The sequence below is a fragment of the Gymnoscopelus microlampas genome, assembly GCF_963454915.1.
Source record: "Gymnoscopelus microlampas genome assembly, chromosome: 19".
NCBI lineage: Eukaryota > Metazoa > Chordata > Actinopteri > Myctophiformes > Myctophidae > Gymnoscopelus > Gymnoscopelus microlampas.
This window is the reverse complement of record NC_139956.1, coordinates 3,489,536-3,517,233: the sequence shown is the minus strand read 5'-3', so window position 1 is coordinate 3,517,233 and position 27,698 is coordinate 3,489,536. Positions and strand designations below refer to the sequence as shown.

The 27,698-nt window shown below is 42.1% G+C and overlaps 2 protein-coding genes across 3 annotated transcripts in view; one reads left to right on the top strand and one right to left on the bottom strand.

Moving 5' to 3' along the window:
- Positions 1 to 27,698, top strand: part of LOC311034806 (uncharacterized protein) — a 313,846-nt gene that overhangs the window by 269,993 nt on the left and 16,155 nt on the right. Inside the window, exon 1 of one of the 2 annotated variants that reach the window (XM_084042818.1) lies at positions 26,636 to 26,753. The exons of the other annotated variant lie outside the window; for it this stretch is intronic. Within the exon in view, the coding sequence (XP_083898944.1) occupies positions 26,642 to 26,753 (112 nt within the window). The 5' untranslated portion in view covers positions 26,636 to 26,641. Of the gene's footprint in view, positions 1 to 26,635; positions 26,754 to 27,698 lie in introns of those variants that run through there. 2 annotated transcript variants of the gene reach the window in all.
- On the bottom strand, positions 1,326 to 25,121 carry LOC311035053 (uncharacterized protein). Its single transcript, XM_084043133.1, has 10 exons — positions 24,999 to 25,121; positions 18,358 to 18,793; positions 17,155 to 17,922; positions 12,312 to 12,368; positions 11,080 to 11,258; positions 10,807 to 11,027; positions 10,569 to 10,688; positions 8,496 to 8,523; positions 5,365 to 5,791; positions 1,326 to 3,703 (listed from the first exon to the last, which is right to left on the bottom strand). The coding sequence occupies exons 2-10, from the start codon at positions 18,767 to 18,769 to the stop codon at positions 2,739 to 2,741; spliced, it is 3,177 nt and encodes a 1,058-aa protein (XP_083899259.1). The 5' UTR covers positions 18,770 to 18,793; positions 24,999 to 25,121; the 3' UTR covers positions 1,326 to 2,738.

Genomic DNA, 27,698 nt, shown 5'->3' with positions numbered 1-27,698 from the left:
GAACAGTCAAAGTTATCTCATATAACTTATTACATACCCATTGACATAATTATGGTATTGTAGACCCTTGGTTCTCATTGGGGTCCGGCGACCCCCAGGGGTCCTTGAGGGAGTTCCAGGGGGTCCCCAGCTAAATGATGGATAGTTAGGAACCAAATGGACCCTAATGGGTCTGTAACTCTGAGTGTACAAATAGAACCAAATGGACCCTAACAGGTCCTTTTGGTTCCATTTGTACACTCTGAGTCTGAGTTACATTTAAGTTGATTTTACAATATAAATTGGGGTCCCAGAGATAGAAATGTCATTAAATGGGGTTCCGTAGCCTCTAATGCATGTCAAACTGGGGGTCCTTGAAATTAAAATGGTTGAGAATCACTGCTAGGGCCGTACAAATCTTCTCTTGTGGGGGTCCCTGAGTCCTATCTTTTCTAATGGGGGTCCGTGGGCTAAAAAGTGTAAATTTGGGGGTCCTTGACAAGCTTGAGAACCACTGTTGAAGACACCATCACACTATAATGCACTCTGTGTAACATAGTTGTGTACAAAACCTGCACATTACACTCTGTGCTGTAATTCATTGGTTCTCAAAGTGGGGTCCGGGGATCCCCAGGGGTCCTTGGGGGGGTACCAGGGGGTCCCCAGCAAAATGTGTTAATATAGCGCCACAATAATTTTAACCTTTTATGCTTTGGCTATTCAAAAATAGCAGATATACAAGCTCATAGCGCGGCACCGAGTGCCGCACTATGAGCTTGTAGATCTGCTATTTTTGAAAAATCTTGAAAATGTGTGCAAACCTTTGAATATATATATATCTTTTTAAGCGAACATTCATAACTCAAATCTTTGCTTCCGGGGGGTCCCTGGAACAAAATATTTGAGAAGGGGGTCCGCGGCCAAATACATATCATTTTGGGGGTCCTTGACATGAAAAAGTTTGAACACCACTGCTGTAATTTATGTCCAGTTTGTCCCAGGTGAATCTATTCAGTGAATCAGTCAAATCTATTTCAGACTGTACTGAGAAATGTGAGGAAAAAAAAGATGGAGTCTGCACACTGGGAATAAATGCTCCTCGTTCTGTGTCCCATTTCACAAGTTTTCAAATGTACTTTGATACTTTCCACCACTTCTCATTTCTCATGTTCATCCTAATATTGTCCTGCACCTGGACAGTATAAATGGATGTGCATCCAGTCCACTTATACTGTCCAGGTGCAGGCAGTCTGTTTCTTCTGTAGTAGCTTCATGTTCTCTGCTACTGTAGGAACACAATCACACTTGTGGTGATATCACACAACACAATAAACACATGTGACACCTTTGTGAGTACAGAGTTTTAATGAAAAACAGATTACCGGTACTTAAAATGCTATTGCATTGCCAACATAAGTAAGATAGCATACACTGCAATGCACTAAAACATAATTTCAGCCACTCTTTTATACTGGTAACCTTGTGACGTGACAATAAACTGAAGTAGTAATGTTCAGAGAGAAATAGTATTAAAAAAAACTAAAACCTGCAAACTACTACGTATATACTCACATGGTATTAAAAAAAAGAAAAGAAAACGACATCAAAAGAATGTGTCTGCAAGATGACAATCCTAGTTTTATGATGCCCACTTGTACTCAAACCTGATTTTTAAACAATAAAAAAATAAAATGTCAAAAACTGTTCTTTGAACGTTCTATTGTGTGCCCAATCATATATTTCTTATGGTGTATTTGCACAGGCATGTCACCTAGGGCTGGGCGATGTCTTCAAATCAATCACGATTATATAAAACTTTTGCCTTGATTACGATTAATGAAAGAATGAAAGAAATAATCGTGAAAAGTAGCCGATCTACAAGCTCACAATGCATCGCAATGCAGCACTGTAGATCGGCTATTTGCAATATTTTGTACGCCATCATTCACAACAAAGTATAATACAGGTTTAAGTGGTGGTAAATAAGATTAATCGATTATTTTAAAAAAACGATTTCAAAGGCTTAAGTCGGTTACTGGATCTAAATATCGGTTTCGATATAGTACCATTAATTGCCCAGCCCTTATGTGACCCGCAATGTTTTCTTTAAGTGGCCAAAACAAAATACAAACATAAATTGACCATAATATTACTAATACAAGAAAATGCTGTTGAAGATACTACAGTATGATGTCAATGTACAGTACTTACAAGACTCACCTTTTAAACATGTAGCATGCATTAAACGGATTCTTTGTTCCTCATGTAATCTAGTCTACTGTAGGGTCAAATCTACTTTCAATGGGAACAACTACAGTTAAGAGACATTGCAAAGGGAGGCTCAGATAAGGTTATAGATGACCGACAGTGACTTCGCCTGCACATGATGGGCTAAAACTACCCCAGAATCACGCAAGAGCCGCAACACGACCAACGCAGGGTGGGCCGTCCGAGCATTCGCTGTTGCGACACCACCAGGGTCAAGAGCACAACACAAACTGCATCCAGACCCCAGAGGGAGGGGGGGGGTCCACTTGGCTATTTTGGTCAGCGAGCATCAATGTGGCTTCATTAAGAGCTTATATAATCCAAAGACCTAATATAGACAAAGGGATATTAACCAGCAAATATACAGCACTATCAAACACCTAGTGTTCCGATTAGTTATAGTCCAATGGCACTCTCTCGGGCGGCTATTCCAAAACCCACAGAAGAAGACGGCCCAGGCTCTCCGTTTCGGCCGGACGCAGCAGACTTGGTTAGTAAGCGTAGCGCGGCCGCTCAGCGTAGGCGCTCCGCGGAAGGTCGTAGGCCGAGCCTCTCGGCACGGAGGAGGGCGGCAGGGAGGAGAGGCGCGAGTTCTCAAACGCGTAGCCGTCCGCCTCGGCCGGGGGGATTCTCCGAATCGGACTCCGGTCACGCATCGCGTAGTATGAGGGGTGGGGGGCGGCTGATGGCGGCGGAGGAGGAGGAAGAGGGGGGAGGGGATGGCGGTCGTACGGGTCGAGCCCGGAGGGCGCCAGGTGGTGGTGCTCCCTCATCATGGCAGCGGAGGAGGAGTGAGGCGAGGTGGCGGGCAACGGCACAGAGTGGCGCTCCTCGAAATAGCCGGCTCCATGATACGGGTGGGCCCTGTACTTCTCGTAGAAGTCCACGACCCCGTACGGATCCCTGTCCTCGCCACCGGACGACCGTCGCGGCGGCCCCGCCGTCGTCGGATAGGCCGGCACCGCCTCGCCGTAGAGCGAGCCGCCGCCGCTCCCGTATGCGGATGATGCACCTCCGTACATGTGAGCCATGTCGTGTTCGGCCGCCGCCGCCGCCGCGGCAGCGCTCATACCGTAACCCGGGTGGGGAGCCCCGTAACCCATGGCGCTCTCGTAGCCCGCCGCGCCCCTGCCGCCGTACCCGGACGCAGAACCCCGGGGGTACCCACCATGCACGGGGGCGTAGCCGTCCCCGAAATCCGGATCGCCGCCGTAGCCCGGATGATAATCGTCACGACTGCGACCACCGCCGCCACGACCGCCAAACCTCGAGCCACCGTATCCGTTAGACTTTGGCTCTGAGCCGTTCCCGCCGCCGCGGGCGTTCCCGTTCTGGTCTAGAGGGCACTCTTTGGACCAGTGGCCGTCCTGCCCGCAACGATAACAACCCGATCGCTCTCCCATTCCCGGCGCAGTACGCAGGCGGCTAGTCGAGAGCTTCACACTCATCAGTTTTCCTTGAAAAAGAAAAAGATGCATAAGGAATTACACAAAGAAAAGATGCATAAGGAATTACACGTGCAGTAAATCACAAACAATGCAATTCATACAATTCTTGGCCTGCCTCTTTGGTGTCTCTGATACATGTGGATTTTAAGGAAAATGTAAACAAATACAAAGCCGTGTTCATGCTTAAGGACTTGATTATTAAGCAATCTGCAAAGCGATAAAGATCAACTGATGCATTTTCTCAGGCTTACCTTTACAGTGTGTCTTACCCTTTTCTCCTCTCTCACTTACCTGTGCAGTATCAATACCTTACCTGTTCATTCATAAGGAATAGAATTACTTGGTATTCCTATTCTTGGGAACTTGGGGAAAAAGCTGATCTACAAGCTTATAAAGCGTTGTAAGCTAGTAGATAAAATAGGGCTTAAGTGGTTCATTATAAACACTGCATGTTTCCGTGTCCACAGAAAGCGTTTCATTTTATTTTTTAGCTGCCGGCGCTTTTCTGCCATTTATTTCTATGGTGAAGAATACGTGCTGGGACTAGCGCTCCTAGATGAATTTAATACATAGGACCACAATGGAAACAACAAGTCTCCAGGACTTCTTTGCGTTATCCTTTTAGCCTTAATATCTTACAGTTTTACCGTTTACATTTCGGACTAATAAAAGTATTCAATCAAATGCTCTTTCCCGCGTCACGCATCGTGTTTCAGTACTCTCTGCGTACAGCGTTTATTCAGCTGAGCGTTCTCCGCCCCCCCTTCCCCCTCCAAGTACAAAGTAGTTCAACTTTTCGAGAGGATTCCGCTCATCAACGTCACTTTCCTACGCCGAGGGATGGAGTTAAACGCCCACACAGGCGGAGCGAAGCCACCTCGCTCAGAGCATGTGTAGTGTAGCGCTGTGGAGTGCTCCGCCACTCAATAAACGCTTTCTGTGGCAACTGCCCCCCCTCCCCCAGTTAGCCTGGAATCCAGACAGACGCGCTCATTCGGGTTTTTTTTACTTCGCTTTTCAGTCTGGCTCTCATGTTTGAGACGGATTTCCAAACGTCACCGATGACGTAGGCAAGTCAGGATGTGACTCGAATTTCACATTTGAAGGCTCCGTCTCGCCCCGCCCACGGAGCTTTACCTGATTAGCATGATTTCCAGACTGAGAAGCAAAGTCAAAAAATATAATAAAAAAATATATATAATATAATATATATATAATAAAATTCTTAAGCCATATTATATACACATTTTAGCCATTTGAAAATAGCAGATCTACAAGTTCACAATGCGTTGCGATGCGACGCATTGTGAACTTGTAGATACAAGTTTTTTTACTTTTACTTTTGGTAAAGTACTTTTCCCACCACTGTGTGTTTCACTGTCTATTGAATTTGCCAGTGGTGGAAAAAAGTACTCAAATGTGTGACTTAAGTAAAAGTATCAATACTGCAATGCGGAAATACTCCGTTACAAGTAAAAGTCCGGTATTCAAAATGCACTCGAGTAAAAGTACAAACGTATTGGCATCAAAATGTACTTAAAAGTACCAAATTAGACAGTACTCCGCCGAACAAAGGAGTGAATCAGTCTGGATTCCAGGCTACTAGTAGGCTCAAGTATGATTTATCCACAATGGCCTCTCTGATCTGCTTCCAACAAAGAGAGTTCACCTTTGAAGGCCGTGTTGTCCATCTTGCTGATGGCCTCCATGGCGTCCTCGATCCGCTCCATGTGCACGAAGGCGTAGTCCTTCACGATGTCGCACTCCAGCACGCCGCCGAACTCCTCGAACTTGGCCCGCAGCTCCTGGTTGGTGCAGGCCAGGTTGCCCACGTGCAGCTTGGTGGAGCCGCGGGACTTGCCGCGGCTGAACTCCACGTTCATGGGCTGCCCGTTGAGCTCGTACTGGTGCAGGGCGCGGATGGCCTCGTCCGCCTCCGTCTTGTCGTCCATGTGCACGAAGCCGAAGTTCTTCACGATGTCGCACTCCGAGATCTTGCCGTACTGGGAGAAGAGCGAGCGGAGGTCGTCCGTGGTGGTGTCCTGCGCCAAGTTCCCGATGAAGATTTTCACCATGGTGGCGTTTTTTGGGCTTTTTTTTTACCACGCTCCTGTGGGAAGAAATTAGGAGGCGTTACTGGAGGAGTGATGGCCATGTAGGCAGTGGCGTCAGTTCAGCAAAAGCTAAGGTATGGCAAGGGGTGTTCACTCTCCATTCCGACATCTCACCACTCCGACTAGTGGCTTCCGCGTGCGGTTAGGGTTAGGTATAGGGTTCGTCAACGTCGGAAAGGCGACATGTCGGAAAGGAGAAATGCACCCATGGCAAGGTTAGGGTTGCCAACTCCCAGAGATTAAAATAAGGAACACCTATCCTGGGCGTGGATTATTTGGTATAATGCATAGAAAACTATGCATTATACCTATAACACAATACAAACACAATGGCCTTACACCTGCATTAGGCTACTATTGATTTTTTTCTTTTTTTCCTGGAGCCAATCTGTATGGCACCTGCCATACCTTGCATTACCCAATTGACGCCACTGCATGTAGGTGGTGCAACTGTTAATCAAACTAATCAATTTAATTGATTATATATATATATATATATATATATACATGTTTTTTTTAAACAGCTAAAATAGCAGATCTACAAGCTAGAAGCTCACGGCTATTTCAGCTATTTTAGGGTGTCAGTGGTTAATCAGGCTAGTCAATTTATTTGATTAAAAAAATATATCACATTGATACGTTGATATGTATACATTTAAAAAGCTGCACTTCAAAATGATTTAATTCATCAGAACAATTAAAAAGATTTGCTAAGAAGATTATCAATAGTTGCAGCTTAACGGTCATGAATAGAATAAAAAACAAAACAATTAAGCCTGTTGAACTGAGAAACTATGGCAACCATAGTCAGAAAAAAAGAAAAAAAAGACGAAAAGATTGAACCTAGTATTCACCATGGTAGGGTAAAGATGTTCAGGTTCAGAAAGGCTCTACAATTAACTAAACCACTTGGTGATACAGGCTAGGGCTGGATAATGTATCAATATTATATTGATATCATATTAGACTATATAGTAGATATTGTCTGGGCTTTTGAATATAGTTTATAAACATAAAAATATATATACAAAGTGATGTCTTTTCCTGGTTTGGAAGGCTGCATAACAGCAAAGTGATGACATTTTCAGAACTTACTCAAGTGTTACAGCTCTGTAACAGCTTCCTAATTTCTAGCTCTGTAAAGCACTTTGAGTTGCATTTCATGTCATGAAAGGTGTTATACAAATAAAGTTTATAATTATTATTAGACAATCATTCAAAGCTTGAATTTGAGTTTTGTAAATTAGTATTTCATGTTCATTTCGATTAATGCACATTGTCATTCTGTAGGCTAACATGTCCCTTTTTTTTAGAAGGTTAAGTGTGTAACACAAAATATAATAACACCATATAACTGTAGATATCATGTGTGGTAAAGCACGCACAATGAAACTATTGATCATTAGGAACCAAATGGACCCTCATAGGCCTAGGTCTGTGAGATTGTAACTGAGAAATGGAACCAAATAAATGATCCCTTACATATCTTTAACTGAGAAATGGAACCAAATGGACCCTCACAGAGATCTGTAACCTAGAAATGGAACCACTGGACCCTAACAGAGGTCTGTAACTGAGAAATGTAACCAAATGAACCCTTACAGGTCTGTAACTAGACCTGTTCTTTAACTTAAACACAAAGGTCCCATTTGTCTCAATTTGTTAAATGAACATTGGGGGGGTCCCGGCCGGGGATTTAAAGGGGAGGGGGGTCAAACAGGGGGTCCTTGAAATGTAAAAGTTACTCAGAATCACTTTACTTTAAATAAATCAACATCTCCTATTCTAATGCTTAGGTAAGGTTGCTACACCTCCACTCTTTCTTTGAGGGACAACAGCTAGCACAGCATGCTAACAGTTAGCACAGCATGCTAACACTAGCTGGCAGCCCATTCATAGCTCGGAGAAGTTGTTAGCCGATGCTAGCTAGTAGCTAGCCTTCATTTATTGCAGTAAAGCTACTAACATAAACATCATTAAACTAGGTTATTAATGTCATGATAAAGTGTCGTTATGAGGCTTCCTTAGGTGGTTCTAACGGCTCATACCTGGTGTCTGTCTGCAGGTCAGTCAGTCAGTGTCCGTTAAATGGCTGCTGTTCTGCTGAGCTGTGTGTGAACACACCACTAACCCTAACCCGCACTGTGCAGTGCTAATGCTACATGCTAATGCTACAACATTAAGGCTGAATGAATGGGGTAGACGCAGTGGAGTACATTTACTGGACTTTTTTTTTTACTTTCTTCAGTATTTCCAATTTTCTGTACTTTTACCTCTGCTCAGTCTAGGAGACAAATACTGTACTTTTACTACACTACAATGATTTGAAATCTTAAGTTGAATTAGATTATTACTACAAAACAACATACATTATTACACATTTTGGCCATTTGAAAATAGCCGATTTACAAGCTTACAACGGAGCTTGTAGATCGGCTATTTTCAAGTGGCCGAAATGTATATAAAGGCTATAGTAGGTATTAATGTATGTTTTGTAATACAAAGTAACTAGTAACTAAAGTTTTCAAATAATAGTGGCGGCCGCGTAAAGGTACAAAGTGTGTCTCTGAGATGTAGTGGAGTAGAAGTAAAAGTATTGAAAATATACTCGAGTAAAGTACTTCAACATCGTACTTAAGTACAGTACTTGAGTTAATGTACTTTAGTTACTTTACACCACTGGTACCGAGTCTACCGACTGTCTGTCTGGCTGGCTGGGGGACACATGTGGATATAGGGAACACATCTGGTCACAACACCGTTTAACCAGTCTCCCAACACATGAATGCAGTGCAACATTCTATGTATTTGGCCAAGGGCCCCCGTACCCCACTTTGAGAACCACTGTTCTACATAACTGCAGGGGTCCTTGAGGGGATCCCAGGGGGTTCATTTAGGCTGTACTTGATTCCACTTACTAAAGAGCTGGAGAGACAGGGAGAGGCCCCTGTTACTGAACACGTTATACATAGCAATGATTACTTTCAGAATTGAGCCGTTTAACACTTACTGTAACAACAATGTTGCCAAAATACCACTTATGGCACCTTAAACAAAATCGTACTATCAACTACTATCATCTCAGATAGATCTCCCTGAGACCAAATCCAATCAAATTAGAGTCTGTTGTGTATGAATGTAAACGTTTTACTTTAATACAAACTACTGTATTCAGTGCTTGGAATCTGTACTGATATATTGTCTGAGTATTAATGACATCTGCTACTGCAACTATGTCACATGAGTTTTAATTAGATAGTGTCAACACCAGTCACTTGAGGGTTGATGAGATTCAACAGATTGTGTCAAACTAAATATACTGTGCCTGTATGATTATGTCTGCAATCACTCACTCATTCTTTAAAAGATTAACCATAAACAAGCCAACATTTGGCTTTCATCAGCGATTGGACAGCCTTGTTTCGAACTAAAAGATTGGTAAAGTATTAAGGACCATGTATGTATAATTTTTAGTGTCACTACGCACTTCTGCAAATCGAAAAGACCTGACAGTTATTGTTGTGATGTCAGAGTATGCTTGTTAAGATTGCCATTTTAAATATGAGTCTATAGGACATCTATATCATTTGCACCATCATTTGCACCAGACACAAAATGTGCTGTTTTAAGTACACTAGTATAGAAACACGATTATTGTGGAAACCATCATTGAATTAAGTCTGATCACTGACTTGAGCTTAATTTAAACTTCATTTGATTTCAGTGTCATATTTAGTTCTGTATTGTCCATGTGCGTATTCTTTACACAACTCAACTGAATAATTCAACATCAAGTTAAAAGACCGAACAACTTACACGTTTTCGCCCTAGAACGCTTTATGTTTTATTAAGTTCCTCTGTAATTGTGGTACAGTATGTCTGGTAGGCGCTTAACACCTCCCCATACATAGAGAGACAACAGTATATTGCCCAATCACAAAAGAGGATATAAAAGAAAAAATGTCAGGGGTGTCACCAAAACAACCTTGGATTTATTTAAAAATCATATGCATTTAGACATAAACTGTATGCTGTGACTATTACAGTAGTAGTAGGAAAAATACAAACTTCCAACACCACCCATATTCAAAACTAACAAAGGCACCCCAAACCAGAACAACATTATGGCCTGAGTTCTGCCTCACATTGAACAGTAGTTTTTGGAGAAAAAAAGAAAAAAAGCTGTGCAAACAATCTTATCAGACAGGTGCAATTTGCCCCCACCGCATTTTTTTAACAAGTCAGTGATCAACTGTTCAACCTCTATCGAGATCCTTACGTGATCTCTCGTTAGTAAATAGAGTGGAAGCGATTTAAATATTGTGCCTTTTTGGCCTGATGCACAGGTATGCCCTGTTCTAAGTCCAGTCCACACCAATGGTTATCACTATGTATTGAGTACATGGGGACTCCATTTGAAACAAGCCATTATGCTTTCATGGGCTTTTCAATCCTATTTAGTTGACCTTGTATTTACATTTCTAAATAAAGTATTACATCAATCAATCAACTGCAACCACTTGCAAAAGAATCCCAAAACTGCCCCGACATGGAACGGGTCAATTCCGACCGCTGCCACTGGTTGCAAGTTGCAGCTCCAGGACTTGACTTGAGTTGCAGGACTTGACTTATTCCATGCATGTGCAACCAGTCTAGAATGTCTTCAGACAAACATGTTAACATCTAAATGTGGGGCCACATTTAGGGGGGAGGAGAGGGGATGCGGCGATCCTCGAAACCATAGGGGCGTGCTCTGTACTTCTCATAGTAATCAACACTGCTGGCGTAGCGGTCACGTTCGTAAACCGATGACCTCTCCAGATAGCCCGCTGCTCTGCTGGAGTACCGATCCGCCATCTCAGCCCCGTAGCTGCTAAGCCTGCGAGGGGGAGGAGGCAGCCCGCCCATGTAACTGTTAACGTGAGCTTCTTTCTGACGTTACGGCAACTAAAAACAGACCTGTGGCCTACAGGTTTAGCAAAGACTACAAGCTTCACCCCTTGCCCAAGAGTTCACCTTTGAAGGCCGTGTTGTCCAGCTTACTGAAGGCATCCATGGCATCCTCCACCCTCTCCATGTGCACGAAGGCGTAGTCCTTCACTATGTCACACTCCACCACCGTGCCGAACTCCTCGAACTTGGAGCGCAGGTCTTCGCCTTCACAGTCGTCGCCCAGGTTACTGACATACAGCCTGGCGGTGACCGTGGGCCGGTTTTGCTCATCTCCACGTTCATGCTCTCGCCGTTGAGCTCGTAGTGGTGCAGGTTGCCTCGTCCGCCGCCGCCTTGTCGTTCATGTGCACGAAGCCGAACTTCTTCACGATGTCGCATTCCGAGATCTTGCCGTACTGGGAGAAGAGCGAGCGGAGGTCGTCCGTAGTGGTGTCCTGCGCCAAGTTCCCGATGAAGATTTTCACTACATTGGGGTTTCTTTTTCGTTTTTTCCACGCTGTGGGAAGAAAGTATGAGGCATTACTGGAGGAGTAATGGCCATGTAGGTGGTGCAACTGTTAATCGAACTAATCCATTTAATTGATCTGTACCTGTAGGTACTCTTTTAGGGCGGTTTTGAAGGAGAGTAGGGTTTTACACTCCTTCACGGCTTTTGGTAGGGCATTCCACATTTTGGTGGCATAGCAGGAGAACAAATTCAACCCCTTGTTTGTGCCAAATCTGGGTTGGACGTGATCAGTGTAGCTACCTCTGGTGTTGTGATTGTGGACTTCATTTATGTTTTTGAAGTACTTTGACAGGTACTGTACATGGGTGTCTTAACGTTGTGGTGTATCTTGTAGAGCAGGCCCATTGCAAGTTGCTGTACTCTTTCCTCAACCCTGAGCCATCCCACCCTAGCAAAGTGAGCAGGGGTTAGATGAGTTGTAGCTGTAAGGCCAAGAAGTAGCCTTGCCAGTTTGTTTTGGGATGTCTGGAGCCTTGTTTTTAAGGCCTTTGTTGGGTTGTGGTACCATGAGGTGCATGCATAGTCCAAGTAACCTTGGATGAGGGCTCCTGTTAAGAGTCCTCAAAGTATTCTTACTGACCAGAGCTCTTTTGTATTATGGTTGGATGTGCTCTACACCAAAACGCCCAGAGTGGGAGGGCAGTTTGTTAACCAGTGTTGAGGCCATGGTTGTAAAGAATTGTTTAAGCGATTAGCCACATCCAGCTTGTCTATTACAAGTAAAAGTCCGGTAAAATCTTTGAAAATAGCAGATCTACAAGCTCACAACACGTCGCATTGTGAGCTTGTAGATCGGCTATTTACAAATCGCTGAAATGCATAAAAGGCTGAAGTGGGTAATGTATGTTTTGTAATAATAATCTAAATCTACAAAGTAACTAGTACTTGTGCAAAATTTGCCTCCGTGATGTAGTGGAGTAGAAGTGAAAGTATTGAAAATCTAAAATACTCAGGTAAAAGTACCTCAAACTCGTACTTAGTTACTTTACACCACTGCATGCAAGTCAATATAACAGCGAATATATCAAATCAATTCCAAACCTTGTGGAGGCTGCTTGCTGTCGAGCGGTCTGCTGCTGCTGGTGTCTGTCTGTCTGGCTGGGGGACACATGTGGATACGGGGAACACATCTGGTCACAACACCGTTTAACCATTCTACCAACACATGAATGCAGTGCGGCATTCTAACACCCAGCGGTTCACCAACATTTTCATTTCAAGGACCCCCAGATTAGCATGTATTTGACCCCCCCCACCCCCCCAAGATTTTTTAAAAATGGATCTACAAGCTCACAATGCGATTGCATCTTGAGCTGGTAGAGCTACCACCAGGTTAACTTATTTTGCTAGGGACCACCTGGAAAATAGCAGATCTACAAGCTCATAGCGCGGCGCTCGGTGCCACGCTATGAGCTTGTAGATCTGCCATTTTTGAAAAATCGTGAAAATGTCTGCAAATCCATTTTTAAAGCGAACATTTGTACCTCAAATCTTTGCTTCTGGTGGTCCCTGGAACAATATTTTGAGATGGGGTCCACGGCCAAATACATATCATTTAGTATATATTCTTTTGTACATTTGTAGAATCCCCAGAAGCAAAGATTTGAGTTACAAATGTTCATTTTATATATTTTCAAAGATTTGCACAAATTTATGATTTAAAAGAATTGCAGATCTAAGTGCCGCGCTATGAGCTTGTATATCTGCTATTTTTGAATAGCCAAAGTTTAAGATAATGGTTAAAGTGGATAGAAATGACAGATGCGTTCCCCGTCTTAATAGGTTAACAATAGTGGACCAGTACCAATGTTGTCTGCTCATTTATTTGTCATCACTTCCAATTTCACTCGTTTATAATGTTAGTATGAGTGCTCTCTCCTGGTTGGAAGAAATTAGTACCCGGACCTGAAAATGCTATTTCTGTTTACTAAAGAGCTGGAGAGACCCCAGTTACTGAACACGTTATACATAGCAATGATTACTTTCTGAATTGAGACGTTTAACACTTATTACTGTAACATAATATTGCCAAAATACCACTTATGGCACCTTCATTTCAGATAGGGCTCCCTGAGACCAAATCCAATCAAATGGGGGGTCTGTTACATATGAATGTAAAAGTTTTACAAATACTGAATACAAACTACTGTATTCAGTGCTTGGTATCTGTACCGATATATTGTCTGATTAGTCTTTATTATTAATGACATATGCTACTGCAACTATGTCACGCGAGTTTTAATTTGATAGTGTCAACACCACCAGTCACTTTAGGTTTGATGAGATTCAACAGATTGTGTCAAACTAAATATACTGTGCCTGTATGCTAATGTCTGCAATCACTCTCTCATTCTTTAAAAGATTAACAGTCAACATACCAACATTTGGCTTCCTTCAGAAATTTAACCTGACAGTTCTTCAGAGTATGCGTGTTAAGATTGACATTTATTATTAGTCTAGCAAAAATAGCAGATCTACAAGCTCAAAACGCATCACACTTTTTATTTTTGCTACTTTAGAGTGTGACATAGAAGGACAAAGTAGGGCATTAATTACGCAATGTGGCCCCCTGCAACATCACTCCAGGGGGCAATGTGGCCCCCTGGAGTGAGTGTGGAAATATAGCGGCCCTCTGCATCATCAAAGTTGCCCAGCCCTGGTCTAGGAGATCTACATCATCTGCACCAGACAAAATGTGTACACTAGTATAGAAACACGACTAGTGTGGAAAAAACATCATTGAATTAAGTCTGATCACTAACTTGAGCTTAAAGGGATAGTTCACCCAACAGAAAAAATCTATGGATTAGTCACCCAATGGAGACTTGAATTCATGGATATCTTTTTGTTTTTATCGCATTCCTAAGTGAATAATTTGATGATCAGCAGACCCGGTAGGAGACTCTTTGTGTCTCCTAAAGGAACCGCTGCCGGTCATCAAATTATTGGCTTAGGAATGCGACAGAAAACAAAAAAAATAGCAAATTAATTTGGGGGATATCCCTTTAATTTAAACTTCATCCCACGAGGTGTCGCTTGCTTAAAGAAACCGTTAACCACTTCAGCCTGTATACTTTGTCGTATGACAAATGGTGAAAATAGCTGATGTACACGCTCACGACTCGCAAAGAAATGTGAGAATTGACAATGTTAGCTATGCATGCCGAAAAGAGGGACGCCAGATTAAATGTTGTATAGAGCAAGCGACAAACTCATACTAAACTATACATTAGGCTTCACTGGATGGTATTTTTTATCGATTTGTTGTCAGTGACAACTATCTTGCGTCATATTTAGTACTGTAGTCTATGTGCGTATTCTATGCACAACTCAGCTGAATAATTCAACATCAAGTTAAAAGACCGAACAACTTACCAGTTTTCGCACTAGAACGATTTATGTTTTATTAAGTTCCTCTGTAATTGTGGTATGTCTGGTAGGCGCTTAACACCTCCCCCATAGAGGGACAACAGTAGATTTCCCAATCACTCAAAAAAAAGAAAGAAATATAGGATATAAAATAAAAATGTCAGGGGTGTCACCAAAACAACCTTGGATTTATTTAAAAATCATATGCATTTAGACATAAACTGTATGCTGTGACTATTACAGCTAGTAGGAAAAATACAAACTTCCAACACCACCCATATTCAAAACTAACAAAGGCACCCCAAACCTAAATGCCTAGAACAACATTATGGCCCAAGCCCTGAGTTCGGCCTCACATTGAATTTCCCTACTGCTGCTGAATTGCATGGATAATTTTGACATCACCATTAAAAACCAGGATATATATTAGAGCAGAAGTTATCATTGGGACGTTAACTGGCTTGCATTCTTTAAATGACAGCCTTACATTCTTGTTTTGGTAAAAACCTAAATCACAAAACACAGAACCCTAATTGTGACGGCAACAAATAACAGTATTTTAAACTCAGGCATTCCGACTTCTTATCAAGAGGACGACGAATTGAGGCAAACCGGGTCATGTTTCATGGACTGAAGTCACTGTCAAATTAGACTAAAGAAGAACAAGGCTGGAATGTTTGTTTTGATAAAATATAATCAGACAGCAACTCAAAAACATAGGATCAAATGGTCTATCAGTATGTTTAAAAGTAAAATTTGAAGGGCCTGGCACGTGGACATTAGTCTTTAGGGGGAAAAAAGAAAAAAACAGCTGCAGGATTGAGAGAATCAAAGTTTTGCACATTTACCCCCACTGTGTTTTCTAACGAGTGATCAACTTTTCAACCTCTATGGAGAGCCTTATGTGATCTCTCGTTAGTAAGTAGAGTGGAAGCCATTTTTAGATTGTGCACTTTTTGGCCTGATGCACAGTCAGGTATGCCCTGTCTTTAAGTCCAGTCCACACCGATGGTTTGCAACTGCAACCACTTGCAAAAGAATTGCACCGACATGCAACTGATCAATTCCGACCGCTGCCACTGGTTGCAAGTTGCAGCTCCAGGACTTGACTTGAGTTGCAGGACTTGACTTATTCCATGCCTGTGCAACCAGTCCACAATGTCTTAAGAAAAAGATGTTAACATCTAAATGTGGGACCAGGTTAAGAGAAAAAAAAAGAAGATCCACACTATTAATTGCTGTCCAAACAATCCAATAAATTTAGGAAATCAATACTAAATTCCTTTAAACAAACATCTCCGTAAATGACTTTGTTTATCGTTTGACAAATGACATGTGCTTTATTAAGCCTTAAAATTTGTGAGGAAGAAACACAGGTTTAAAATTAAATCAATAGTGAGACACATGACCAAAAAAACAAAAAAAGTTGAAAATCGTGGAGCAAGCTAGTAAGTTAACATCACTCTCGGTATAAATGTCATACAAACGGGTCAAAATAGCAAATAATCCTTTATATTGAAATCTGTAAAAGAAGTGTGTGTGTGTGCACGTGAATGTGGATTGATTCAATGACTGAGAGGACGACTCAGCTGCAGGCGAGGGAGATGCCCGCGGCAATTTTCCGATCGCGTCTCTCTCGCGCGTCAGCACATTCAGTCTCGCACGCGTTGTTTTTGCGGCGGCACACCACGCAGATCGATGAACCATGCAGCTCGGGAGAAATGACAGCAAAGGAAAAGTCCTGCAGTTCACAAACACACCTAGAAAAAGAGCAGAGCATTCCCTTTTAAGTAACGGTGTTTGTTTTTGTTACTTTCACGCAGCACTGGTCTCAAAAGGACTCAATGCCAGGAATAATCTACGACAAAAGCATTATTTTAGAAACTCCCCCTGTGTCCCACCGAACCATACTCTGTGTCACAGAAATGTCACACTGTGGGGAGATGCAACAAGCTGCCATTAGTCGTGTGTTTTGCCAGTGGTGGTAAAAGTACTCAAATTCTTTACTTAAGTAAAAGTACCGATACTGCAATATAAAAATACTCTGTTACAAGTAAAAGTCCAGATTTAAAAATGTACAAAAAGTACAAAAGTATTGGCATGAAAATGTACTTAAAGTACCAAAAGTAAAACTATTAAATATTTGAAAATAGCCGATCTACAAGCTCACAACGCGCCGCGATGCGACGCATTGTGAGCTTGTAGATCGGCTATTTTCAAACAGCCTATGTATAAAATAGGGTTAAAGTGGTTAATGTATGTTTCATTATATCATAGTTTATATCTGAAAAGTAACTAGTAAATAAAGTTTTCGAATAATTGTAGGGTAGTAAAAGTACAATATTTGGCTCTGAGATGTAGTGGAGTTGAAGTAAAAGTATTGGAAATTGGAAATCCTCAAGTAAAGTACAAATACCTCAAAATTGTACTTAAGTACAGTACTTAAGTAAACGTACTTAGTTACTTTCCACCACTGTGTTTTGCTCACCTTGGCAGTGCGGGGGGGTTTTTTTTTAGTAAGGCGCATAGCGTGGCGCATATGCTTCCTTGGCTCGCGGTATGGCGCCATAGGAGGTGGCTCTGGGGGCGCCGGCACCCGGGGACAGCCTTGAGCGCTCGTAGGAGTAGCTCGCCGAGGCGCCGACCGGCACTCGTCTGATCGGGCTGCGGTCTCGAGCGGCGTAGTATGCGGCGGCGGAGGCTGCCGTGGAGGGTGGAGGCAGCGGCCGGCGGTCGTACGGGTCGACGCTGGTGGAGAGCCTTGAGAGGGAGGAAGAGGGGGGTGGGGGAGGGGGAGGATAGGGGATGCGGCGGTCCTCGAAATAGCTCGCACCGTAGGGGCGTGCTCGGTACTTCTCATAGTAATCGACACTGCTGGCGTAGCGGTCACGTTCGTATGCCGCTGACCTCTCCAGATAGCCCGCCGCTCTGCTGGAGTACCGATCCGCCATCTCAGCCCCGTAGCTGCTAAGCCTGCGAGGGGGAGGAGGCAGCCCACCCATGTAACTAGCTCGACTGTACGCTGAGCCGCCCATGTACTGGGAGGGCGGTTCCCGGGCCATCCCATAGCCGCCACCCCTGCCGCCGCCATAACCTGGGGGGCCCCGTGGGAGGCCGCGGCCGCTGCGGCCCCTCATGTCGCCGTCGCCGTGACCGTTCCGACCGACGGGGCAGTCTTTCGACCAGTGACCCTGTCTCCCGCAGACATAGCATCCGGTTTGATCTCCCATTCCGGGCGCCGTGCGAAGCCGACTGGTGGACAGCTGTACGTTCATCAGCTTGCCTTGTGAGGAGAGAGAAGACACGCATGAGAACGCTGGGTCCCTGTGCACGAGGAAAGGTTCTTTAACCGATTAGAGAAACACGTTAAAAAAAAAGAGGATTAATTTCACCGACAAATTGACAAGAGCGAAGCCACTCGCAGCGCATTATTAGGTCATTTGCTCATTCACCAGTTACAATGCAGATTGTTACAGAACTAACTGGACAAACCGATTACTTTTTGATCCATCTCATCAATTAAGCCACACATAAAGGGTTATCCATCCATTTTCTCCTTTTTTTTTTAAGTGGAGGAACCAGAGCTAAATTGTTTAACGTCTCGTGAGCTTCTTTCTTTACGTTTAAACGGCAACTAAAAAAAAAAACAAGACTCGATGGCCAAACAGATTTAGCAAAAGACTACAAGCTTCTCCCCCTTTTGTGCCCAAGAGTTCACCTTTGAAGGCCGTGTTGTCCAGCTTACTGATGGCCTCCATGGCGTCCTCCACCCTCTCCATGTGCACGAAGGCGTAGTCCTTCACTATGTCGCACTCCACCACCGTGCCGAACTCCTCGAACTTGGAGCGCAGGTCCTCGCCGCCGCAGCCCTCGCCCAGGTTGCTGACGTGCAGCTTGGTGGTGGCCTTGGGCCGCCCCTTGCTCATCTCCACGTTCATCATCTCGCCGTTGAGCTCGTAGTGGTGCAGGTTGCGGATGGCCTCCTCCGCCTCCGACATGCTGGTCATGTGCACGAAGCCGAAGTTCTTGACGATGTCGCACTCGGAGATCTTGCCGTACTGGGCGAAGAGGTTGCGCAGCTCGTCCACCGTGGTGCCCGAGGCCAGGTTGCCCACGAATATCTTCACCATGTTGAGATCGCACCTGGGGTTCCCCTGGAAAACATAGAAAGCAAGAAAAAAAAAAGATGTGATTATAGCAGGGGTGATGCAACTTTGATGATGCAGAGGGCCACTATATTTCCACACTCACTCCAGAGGGCCACGTTGCATATACTGTCTCTCCGTATTTTAACTTTTTTTCGGCATTCTATGTCACACAAAAGTAGCAAAAATAGCCGATCTACAAGGTCACTGCGTCGCAGTGCGACGCGTTTTGAGCTTGTACATCTGCTATTTTTTAATTGGAATCCTGAAAAGTTCAATTTTTTTTTATTTCAAATGCATGTTAACTTTATGAACTTAAATACAAAAACATTGGACATAAAAAAGACAATAGAATTGTAATACTAGTCATTAAGCTGCTAATATAGACTGAAGTAATTAAAGCAGGTCATGTTTATGACGTTTGCATGTTTGGAATTGTTAACAGCTGAAATCAATAATATATCAGCATTCCGATATTAACCTGCGGGCCGCAAGTGGGCAAGTGAAGGTGGGGGCCGCATGTGGCCCCCGGGTCGCCAGTTGCCCATGTATGGATTATAGGTTGTTTTCTGGTGTGAGGGGTGCAAAGTCTAATGGGCCAATTCAAAAGGTCAATCTGAATGGAAATAGGTTGAATAATAATAATATTAATAGTGACCGAGCTTGTGTTACAAAATATTTAGATTTTTTTTTTTACAAAAAACGAACACACACACACACACACATACACACACACATATATATATATACATATTCAAAGATTTGCACAAATTTTCCAAAAATAGCCAAAGAAATCTAAAAGGACACAGATGCGTTCCAGATCTAAATGGGTTTTTAAAAAAACAGGAAATAGATCATTTCCCCTGCATATGCAGCTTGTCATATATTTAAACTTCAACAGATCCGTTCGGAAATAATTTGCCACTCTTAGCAATTATTAGGGTGCTTTTACAGGGAGAAGACAGACATGTATTAATCAAAAATGGACCTGGAAGGGTCCACAGGGTCCATTTGCACAATTGATTTTACAGTAGGTTAAGTTTCAGCTGAAAAAATATAAATGTAATGTTAGTCTTGCTCATTTATAATAACTTTTTAAGACCCTCCTTTTTTTTTAAATAGTTTTAAGCTAATGTTTTTATTCTGTACTGTAGCAGTACAGTTTGATCAAATGTAAAGAGCAATACAAATCAAATGCATTGTTATTATTACTAATAATAAACACATATGTTGTGTAACGTGCAGCCCTGGACTCAAATAATGTGTTACGTAACACAAAATCAAAGTCCATATAAAGATGCAATCCGACACTCATTTAACCAATCTGTGTGGCGAAGTAATGCCCGAAACTCATAAGCACGCGTAAGAAGGGATCATCATAGCCTCGGTTACACATCGCTATTCCTCCACATCGTCACTTAGAAGATTGACTTCCATTCTTCGGAGTGGAGATGTTTCCCATTTGTTTTAAAGACATCGCTATTCCGACTGTGACGCATTGCTATTTATAAACACCACCATTCCGACTATATAATCACAATGAATGTGAATTAATGTAGGCATACTTGATAAAGCATCTCATGCGCATTAATGAGACACTTGCATCTGATCTATTGTCAAATCAGCCCAACATCAAAACACCATGTGTGTATTAATGCTTCATTAATCCTCCTTTATTAAATAATGTTAAAGTTTACACCTGCCACAACCATAGGCATATGTCATTTTTGTGAACAGCACTGCTTTCTTTTTGTCGTCTCCAATTAATGCTGGGCCTTTAGTTTGGATACAATGGAGAGATTCAGTTTTAACCCAGAACGAACCCAAATCTCAAGCGCAATAGTTCAGGGTTCTCTCTAAATCCTAAGTGTATATATCCATGTTACTTTTGTGAATAATTATGATAGGCTACACATGAGCCAAGCTTTCAGAGTCCATTATGGCGGTGCGGGATGGGGCGCGCTGCGCAGGTCGACACGCAACCAAAATAAAATAAAAAGCATTATACCGTCTCTCTCCGTCTCCTCTCTCCTGTCTTCCCGTCTCTTTCCTCCTGGTTGGAATCATCTGAGCTTAATATGTTAAATGTGTTGCTTATTTGCTGCCTCTAATGAATTAAAAATCATTGCAGAACGACACGCGCATGGGAGGGAGATCCGTTGTCATTTCATTGTAGATTTAAAAGCAGCCTAGTAATAGCCTACTATTGACTGTACTACAATATGGCTTGGTAACATGAACATGAACTTGGATGCATCACAGCGCCACGCCTTGTGAACTATAGGAGATTACATATTTTCGAAGAAACTGTAGCATTTAAGAAACTAGGAAAAATAAATTAAGCATCCGTGCGCAACTTGGAGCTCTCCAAATTGCCACATTCAGATCGAAGGATTTTTCTCACCTAATTCACAACAACTGTCGTGAATTCTAACCACCAGAAGTATGATCAAATTACACTTTCACCTTAATCTGTCCACTTACTATAGTAGTCCACTTCATATGCCCATAAATGAAGTCTTCAAGAGGCGTCCATGAGATGAGATTGCGCACAGCTGTCCACCGACAGCCTGGTTTGGTTTGATATTAGACCAGACTGGACAGTGGACACTGCATGTGTCTCAAACCAAACGAGGCTGTGCGTAAATGCTGTGCAGTGCAATAAACAAATTGATGCTATTATTATTATTATTACCCTTATTATTATTACTATTATTATTATTATTATATTATAATTTAGCACATTGGCGTGAGTGCGCTCCCACGGACGCCCTGCATGGGTCTCTCTGTCTGTCTGTATCGATCAGTCTATCTATCTATCTGTCAAGCTCTTTGCCAAAAATAGCCGATCTACAAGCTCACAACGCCTGGCGCTGCGAGGTGTTGTGAGCTTGTAGATCGGCTACTTTTGGTGCGAGTGAGTGTGCTGACGGTGCTGACTGTGCTCCGACGGATGTCTGTCTGTCAAAGGTCCGCGGCCGTAACACGCCCGCGCAAGCTCTCTCTCTCTCTCTCTCTCTCTCTCTCTCTCTCTCTCTCTCTCTCTCTCTCTCTCTCTCTCTCTCGTGCGTCTGTCTACAAACTAAGTGCCTTTGATCCTAACCACCTTTGATGTGTGCGCCGAATGGGCCATCAAGTTTTTCTGATCTCCCAGTGGGGAGCTAACGACCGCTGTTGATTCATTGACTGAAGCCATCCACACCTATTTAATTGTTGTTGTTTTTTTCCTCGAAAGTTAAAAGACTCATGGAGAAATCATGATGTCATCTCAATCACCTCAATCAATCATGACTGAATGACAGCTTGCTCTCCGGTCCCAGCCAGCTGCTGGGGACTATTTGTGGGGAATTAGGAGAGAAGGAGAGCTGTGAACTTTGCCTATACTGTGCACCCATGCAGGCAGGGATGTGCAGCACGCGCTAAATAGGCCCATGGTTTATTCTGGTATAGGTGGAAAGATCACCCCCCCCCCCCTTTTAAATCATTAATAATACATTCTTAATTTATAACTAACTAGAGGTCCGGTCAAGCTCTTTGCCAAAAATAGCCGATCTACAAGCTGTAGAAGACCCCCAAGAATGTTAGCCTACAGTGAGCTATATGTACAGCACACGTTGTGTATTATTATGTTACATGCACTTATGTGCGTAATTACGCACGTGTAAAATTCCGATGTTACGGTAGTTGTTCCACTCAGAGGAGGGGGGGGCACCTTCATGTCAGGAACCCCACAAATCACAAATTATGTGTATTTGGCCGTGGACCCCAGAGAGGAGGGAGAGAGAGAAAACGCATGGAATGCTGTGTTCTGCAGACAAGTAGCCTACATCAAAGTTTGGGGGTCCTTGGCATGACAAGGACTTTACTTTATTTAGTAAGACATGAGAACAGCAGTACATGGAAGTACACATTCGCAATACAAGGTCTACTAAACTGGAAGACTCATTAAGCACTGAGCTTGTTTAAGATGAGATCCCCATGCACACAAATCATGATGACAAAGGAGGCATGTATAAGATAGAGGCCTATACTTCTTTTTTCAAACAGATCAGAATGAATAAATCAACATTTTGTGTCAGTTGGAACCCAGTAAAATGTACTGGGTTCATTTATTGAAATCAAGTAGCCTGCCCTATACTGTGTGAAATAAACAGTGCGGCTGTTTTCATAGACCTGGTTTCTGATTTGTCTCGCAGAATCTGGCAACACTGCTAGGCTCCACATTGGCTTAGACAGGTCATGTGACAAATCTAAGCCAAAGGGGAGCCACTAGCAGTGTTGCTTATTCTCTCGCAGAATCTGGCAACGCTGCTCAGCGCGTCTGCAGCTATACAGTCTATGGTCTGCAGAGGTGTAAAGTAGGGTAGTTACTTTACACCTCTGCAGACGCGCTGAGCAGCGTTAAGTAGCCTACATTTACTCAAGTACTTTACTTAAATGTTGTCTTATATATTACTCTGTGTCACAGACAGTGATTTGAACCGACGGCAGGCGTATATAGTAGCCATAGAGGCGAGAGTCTTCAGACTTCTATTAGAAGGGAGGTTTTTCATTGAATAGAGGTCACTATTAGAGGATTTAGCCTACTCACAACGCCTCATAGTGCTAGGCATTGTGCGGTTGTAGATCGGCTATTTTTGGCATAGAGTGTAGAGAGAAAAAAGAGCAGACCACGTAAAAAAAGACATATGGAGAGAGAGAGAGATAGAGAGAGAGATATGTTTCATAATATCATAATATATATCTGACAAGTAACTAGTAACTAAAGTTTTCAAATAATTGTAGTGGAGTACTATATTTGCCTCTGAGATGTAGTGGAGTAGAAGTAAAAGTATTGGAAATACTCAAGTAAAGTACAAATACCTCAAAAGCGTACTTAAGTACATTACTTAAGTAAATGAGTTAAATTCCAGCTGTCTTTATTGTTATTATTATCATTATTAATATTACTATTATTGTTAATATTATTGTTATCATTAAATAGCATAATATTATTATCAATAATAATAATGGCATAATAATAATAACAATGATAACGATAATAATAATAATAATAATAATAATAATAATAATAATAATAATAAAATAGCATAATAACAATGATAAGGGTAATAATAATAATGATAATAATAATAATTAATAATAATAATATATATTAATAATAAAATAGCATGATGGGGGTCCGTTTTTCAATAGCATAATAACAATGATAACGATAATAATAATAAGGGTAAGTGTAATAATAATAATAATAATTAATAATAATAATAATATATATTAAAAAACATACTCTCTCGCCATGCCTTTCGGCCTGGCGGAGACAATAATAAAATAGGATGATGGGGGGGTTCGTTTTTCTAAGTGGGGATGTTTCTAAGTGAGGATGTTTCTAAGTGGGGGTGTTTCTAAGTGGGGGTGCTTCTAAGGGGGGGTGTTTCTAAGTGGGGGTGTTTCTAAGTGGGGGTCTGTCCCCCATAGCCTCCTCTTGCTGGAGCGGTAGGAATGTGGTCTCATCGTAGATTTAAATTATTGCAAAACATACAGTAAACACTTCAGCCCTATATACATTTCGGCCATTTGAATTTAGCAAATCTACACCGCGACGCATTGTGAACTTGTAGATCTGCTATTTCCAAATTATTGTTGTACATTTATATTAACATTGTGCATAATGAGTACTTTTACTTTTGTCACTTAACGTGAATTTTGACACCAATACCGTTGTACTTTTAAAACTCATGTAGGCCTACATTTTGATGACCAGACTTTTTACATGCAGAGTATTTCTACATTGCGGGTATCGATACTTTTACTCGAGTACAAACATGTGAATACTTCCACCACCACACAGTGCATAACCATCACCATGCTAACAGTTAGCTACAACAGCAACAACATTAACAAAGTGCATCACGTCGAACGTAATAGTAATTACAACATTTTAATGAATACACGGTAAATTCACCACACAGACCGTGCTTCTGTCCCGTAATGGCGTTGTGCTCGGCTCGTGCGTGCAACTCCGAGCACGTTAGCATTAAGCTAAGCTAACAATGCTAAGTTAGTTAGCAGCGCGCCGCTCGCGACGCGAGCCGTTAACGTCAAATAAAGTAAAAGCCATAAGACCGCGTGTTTAAATGAACGCTAAACGCAGACACAGCTCTTTAATATAGATATAAAATGTGATAAAAGACGTTAAATCGTAAATAATTACCTATTTATGAACGACGCGCCGTCCCGTTGGCCTCAATGAATGAAACGGTAAAATGGCGGCAGGATGTTTAACGTCGTGTTGTACTCTCTCTCTGCCTGGATGCGCGAGTGACGTCACGTTGAGATGACGACGCAGGGTAATTCTTTTTGCCTTGAAAATCATGGAGTGGGGTAATTTTAGTTTTCACTACCAGCAGTGTCCCCAGACAGACAGACAGACAGACAGACAGACAGACAGACAGACAGACAGACAGGCAGGCTGGCAGACAGGCAGTTATTTTTCCCTTAATTTATGCATTTGATTTATTTTGCATCATATATTGACTTACTCTCCTCAACATCCCTGTATAACAGAGTAGAAACGCCTTTGGTTTGATTTGATGAAGACATATCTTTATCTTAATTTGTCAAGATTCTAGTTCAAGTTAATTTCGCTGGGGACCCCCTGGAACCCCACCAAGGATCCCTGGGGGTCCCCGGACCACACTGTGAGAACCACAAGCCTACATAAAAGCCAGTGGTGGACAGCAACTAAATACATTTACATATTTTTGATTTTTGTATGATTTTTATATCTTTAGCTTATTTTCTTTTTGCAAGCTGATGACTTTCACTCTGCTACATTATAAATATAAATAGTGTAAACTTCAAATGAAGTGACTCCACTTCATCTCTGGGAAGGAACTCTTGGGACACTTACACCACTTCCAACAGTACAAATATGTTGTACTGTTGTTGCAATAATAGTAGGAAATATTATAATGAAATTACATACATAGTCTACTGACAGTTACCATGCAATAATAGTAGGACATATTATAATTAATTTACATACATAGTCTACTGGCAGTTACCATGCAATAATAGTAGGTAATATTATAATTAATTAATTTACATAGTCTACTGATAGTTACCATGCAATAATAGTAGATAATATTATAATTAATTTACATACATAGTCTACTGTCTGATACTGATAATTACCATTGAGTGACTTGTGGAAGCATCAGGCACCTAAATGGGATTCAACAGCGACATCTACTGCAGACATGTAGGTACAAACTATCCCTGAACATGACAATCATGGCGTAACTTGTTCCTGCTTTTGGAAATTTCTCCATTCACAACCCGTACATCGACATAAACGTTCACATTTCAAATACAAAGTGCTTATTTATGACCACGGATGTAAAAAGTTAAAACGCTTAGGTCTAAGTACCCGTATCTTACGTATTGTTCAATAAAAAACATTTGAATCTGATTGGTGGCCATTTCCTCAGAATTGTTTCCATATACTTTCAACTACGCGACCTTATCGGTTGGGAGGTGTATAGCACTCTGATACATTATAACTCTATGAAGAAATGGCCGTCAATCAGATTAAAATGCTTTTTATTGAACCATACGGAAGGTACGAGTACTTAGACCCAAGTTTTTCAACTTTTTACATCCCTGGCCGTGGGGTTAGCACTTTACATTTGAAATGTGAACGTTCATGTAGATGTAAGGACTGTAAATGCAGAAAATTCCAAAACCAGGAACAAGTTGCGCCATGACGCTTGTGACAGACGAGCGTCATGTGAACAATGTGGCTTGGTAAAACCGAAAGTAAATTAGTACTTTTCTCAAGGAGCAACAATAAAAATGGAGTATCTTTCCTTCGAAGTTCGTGTTTGTACCATGAGGTCATGGATGTGGATTTATTTCAACATTCTCCTGGTCATATGGACCAGCTGCTACAACACATCTGTGACAGGTAACGTTATATACAACTTATTATTACAACTTAAAGGTTATTACAGTGTAGTGACGGATAGAGAAGGGAGCGGCTGCAGATGTTTTTAGGCCTAATGTTCGGTAGGCCTACACACTGTAGGACTAGTAATGTGGTCAATGAGTCTAGATCGTTTCACATACTTAACGATCGTGAGCGAAAAAAAGTCGGGGGACATTAGCTGTGGGGGGGGGGGTCGGGGGGCTTAGGGTGACGTCATGACATTCACCGTCAGTTTTGGTGGCTCCGAAGAGTAACTAAATGGACTCCTCGGAATTGAATTTAATAACAATAAGCAGTAAGCACTATAGTGCTGGATTAGCTGTAGAATACAACTCTCGTAGACGTATTTATGATTCTGACGTTTTCAATCTACGAGAGTTGTAGGGTTCACGCCCCATGGAGACAAGGACTTTCAGTACTATTTCCCGTAGACGCTCCAAACATGTACAAATTGAAAATAAAGGTGCTTACCCTCAAGTTCCAAATATTAACTGTCTCTACGGGGTATTAGTTTAATGTAATAATCCATATCTTTCAATAAAGAAGTGTTTTAATGCCGTCTATGGCCGAACGCCATTTTTTCACCCTCGTTTACTTCCTGTTTACATTGAGTGTAATTCCGGGTTTCACCAGATGGGGCGCGTCACTGCCGCCCATTGGAAACTAAAACTTCCGACAGAATCGGCCACAGACAGCATTAAAACACTTCTTTATTGAAAGATATGGATTATTACATTAAACTACTACCCCGTAGAGACAGTTAATATTTGGTGCGTGGGGGTAAGCACATTTATTTTCAATTTGTACGTGAGTCATTCTACGAAACCGGTACGATTTGGACTTTTTTTTTTTTTGAAAAATTGATGGAAACGAATTACTTTTTTGAATAGCCCACACCATTAAGGACATATTTAACATGCAGAA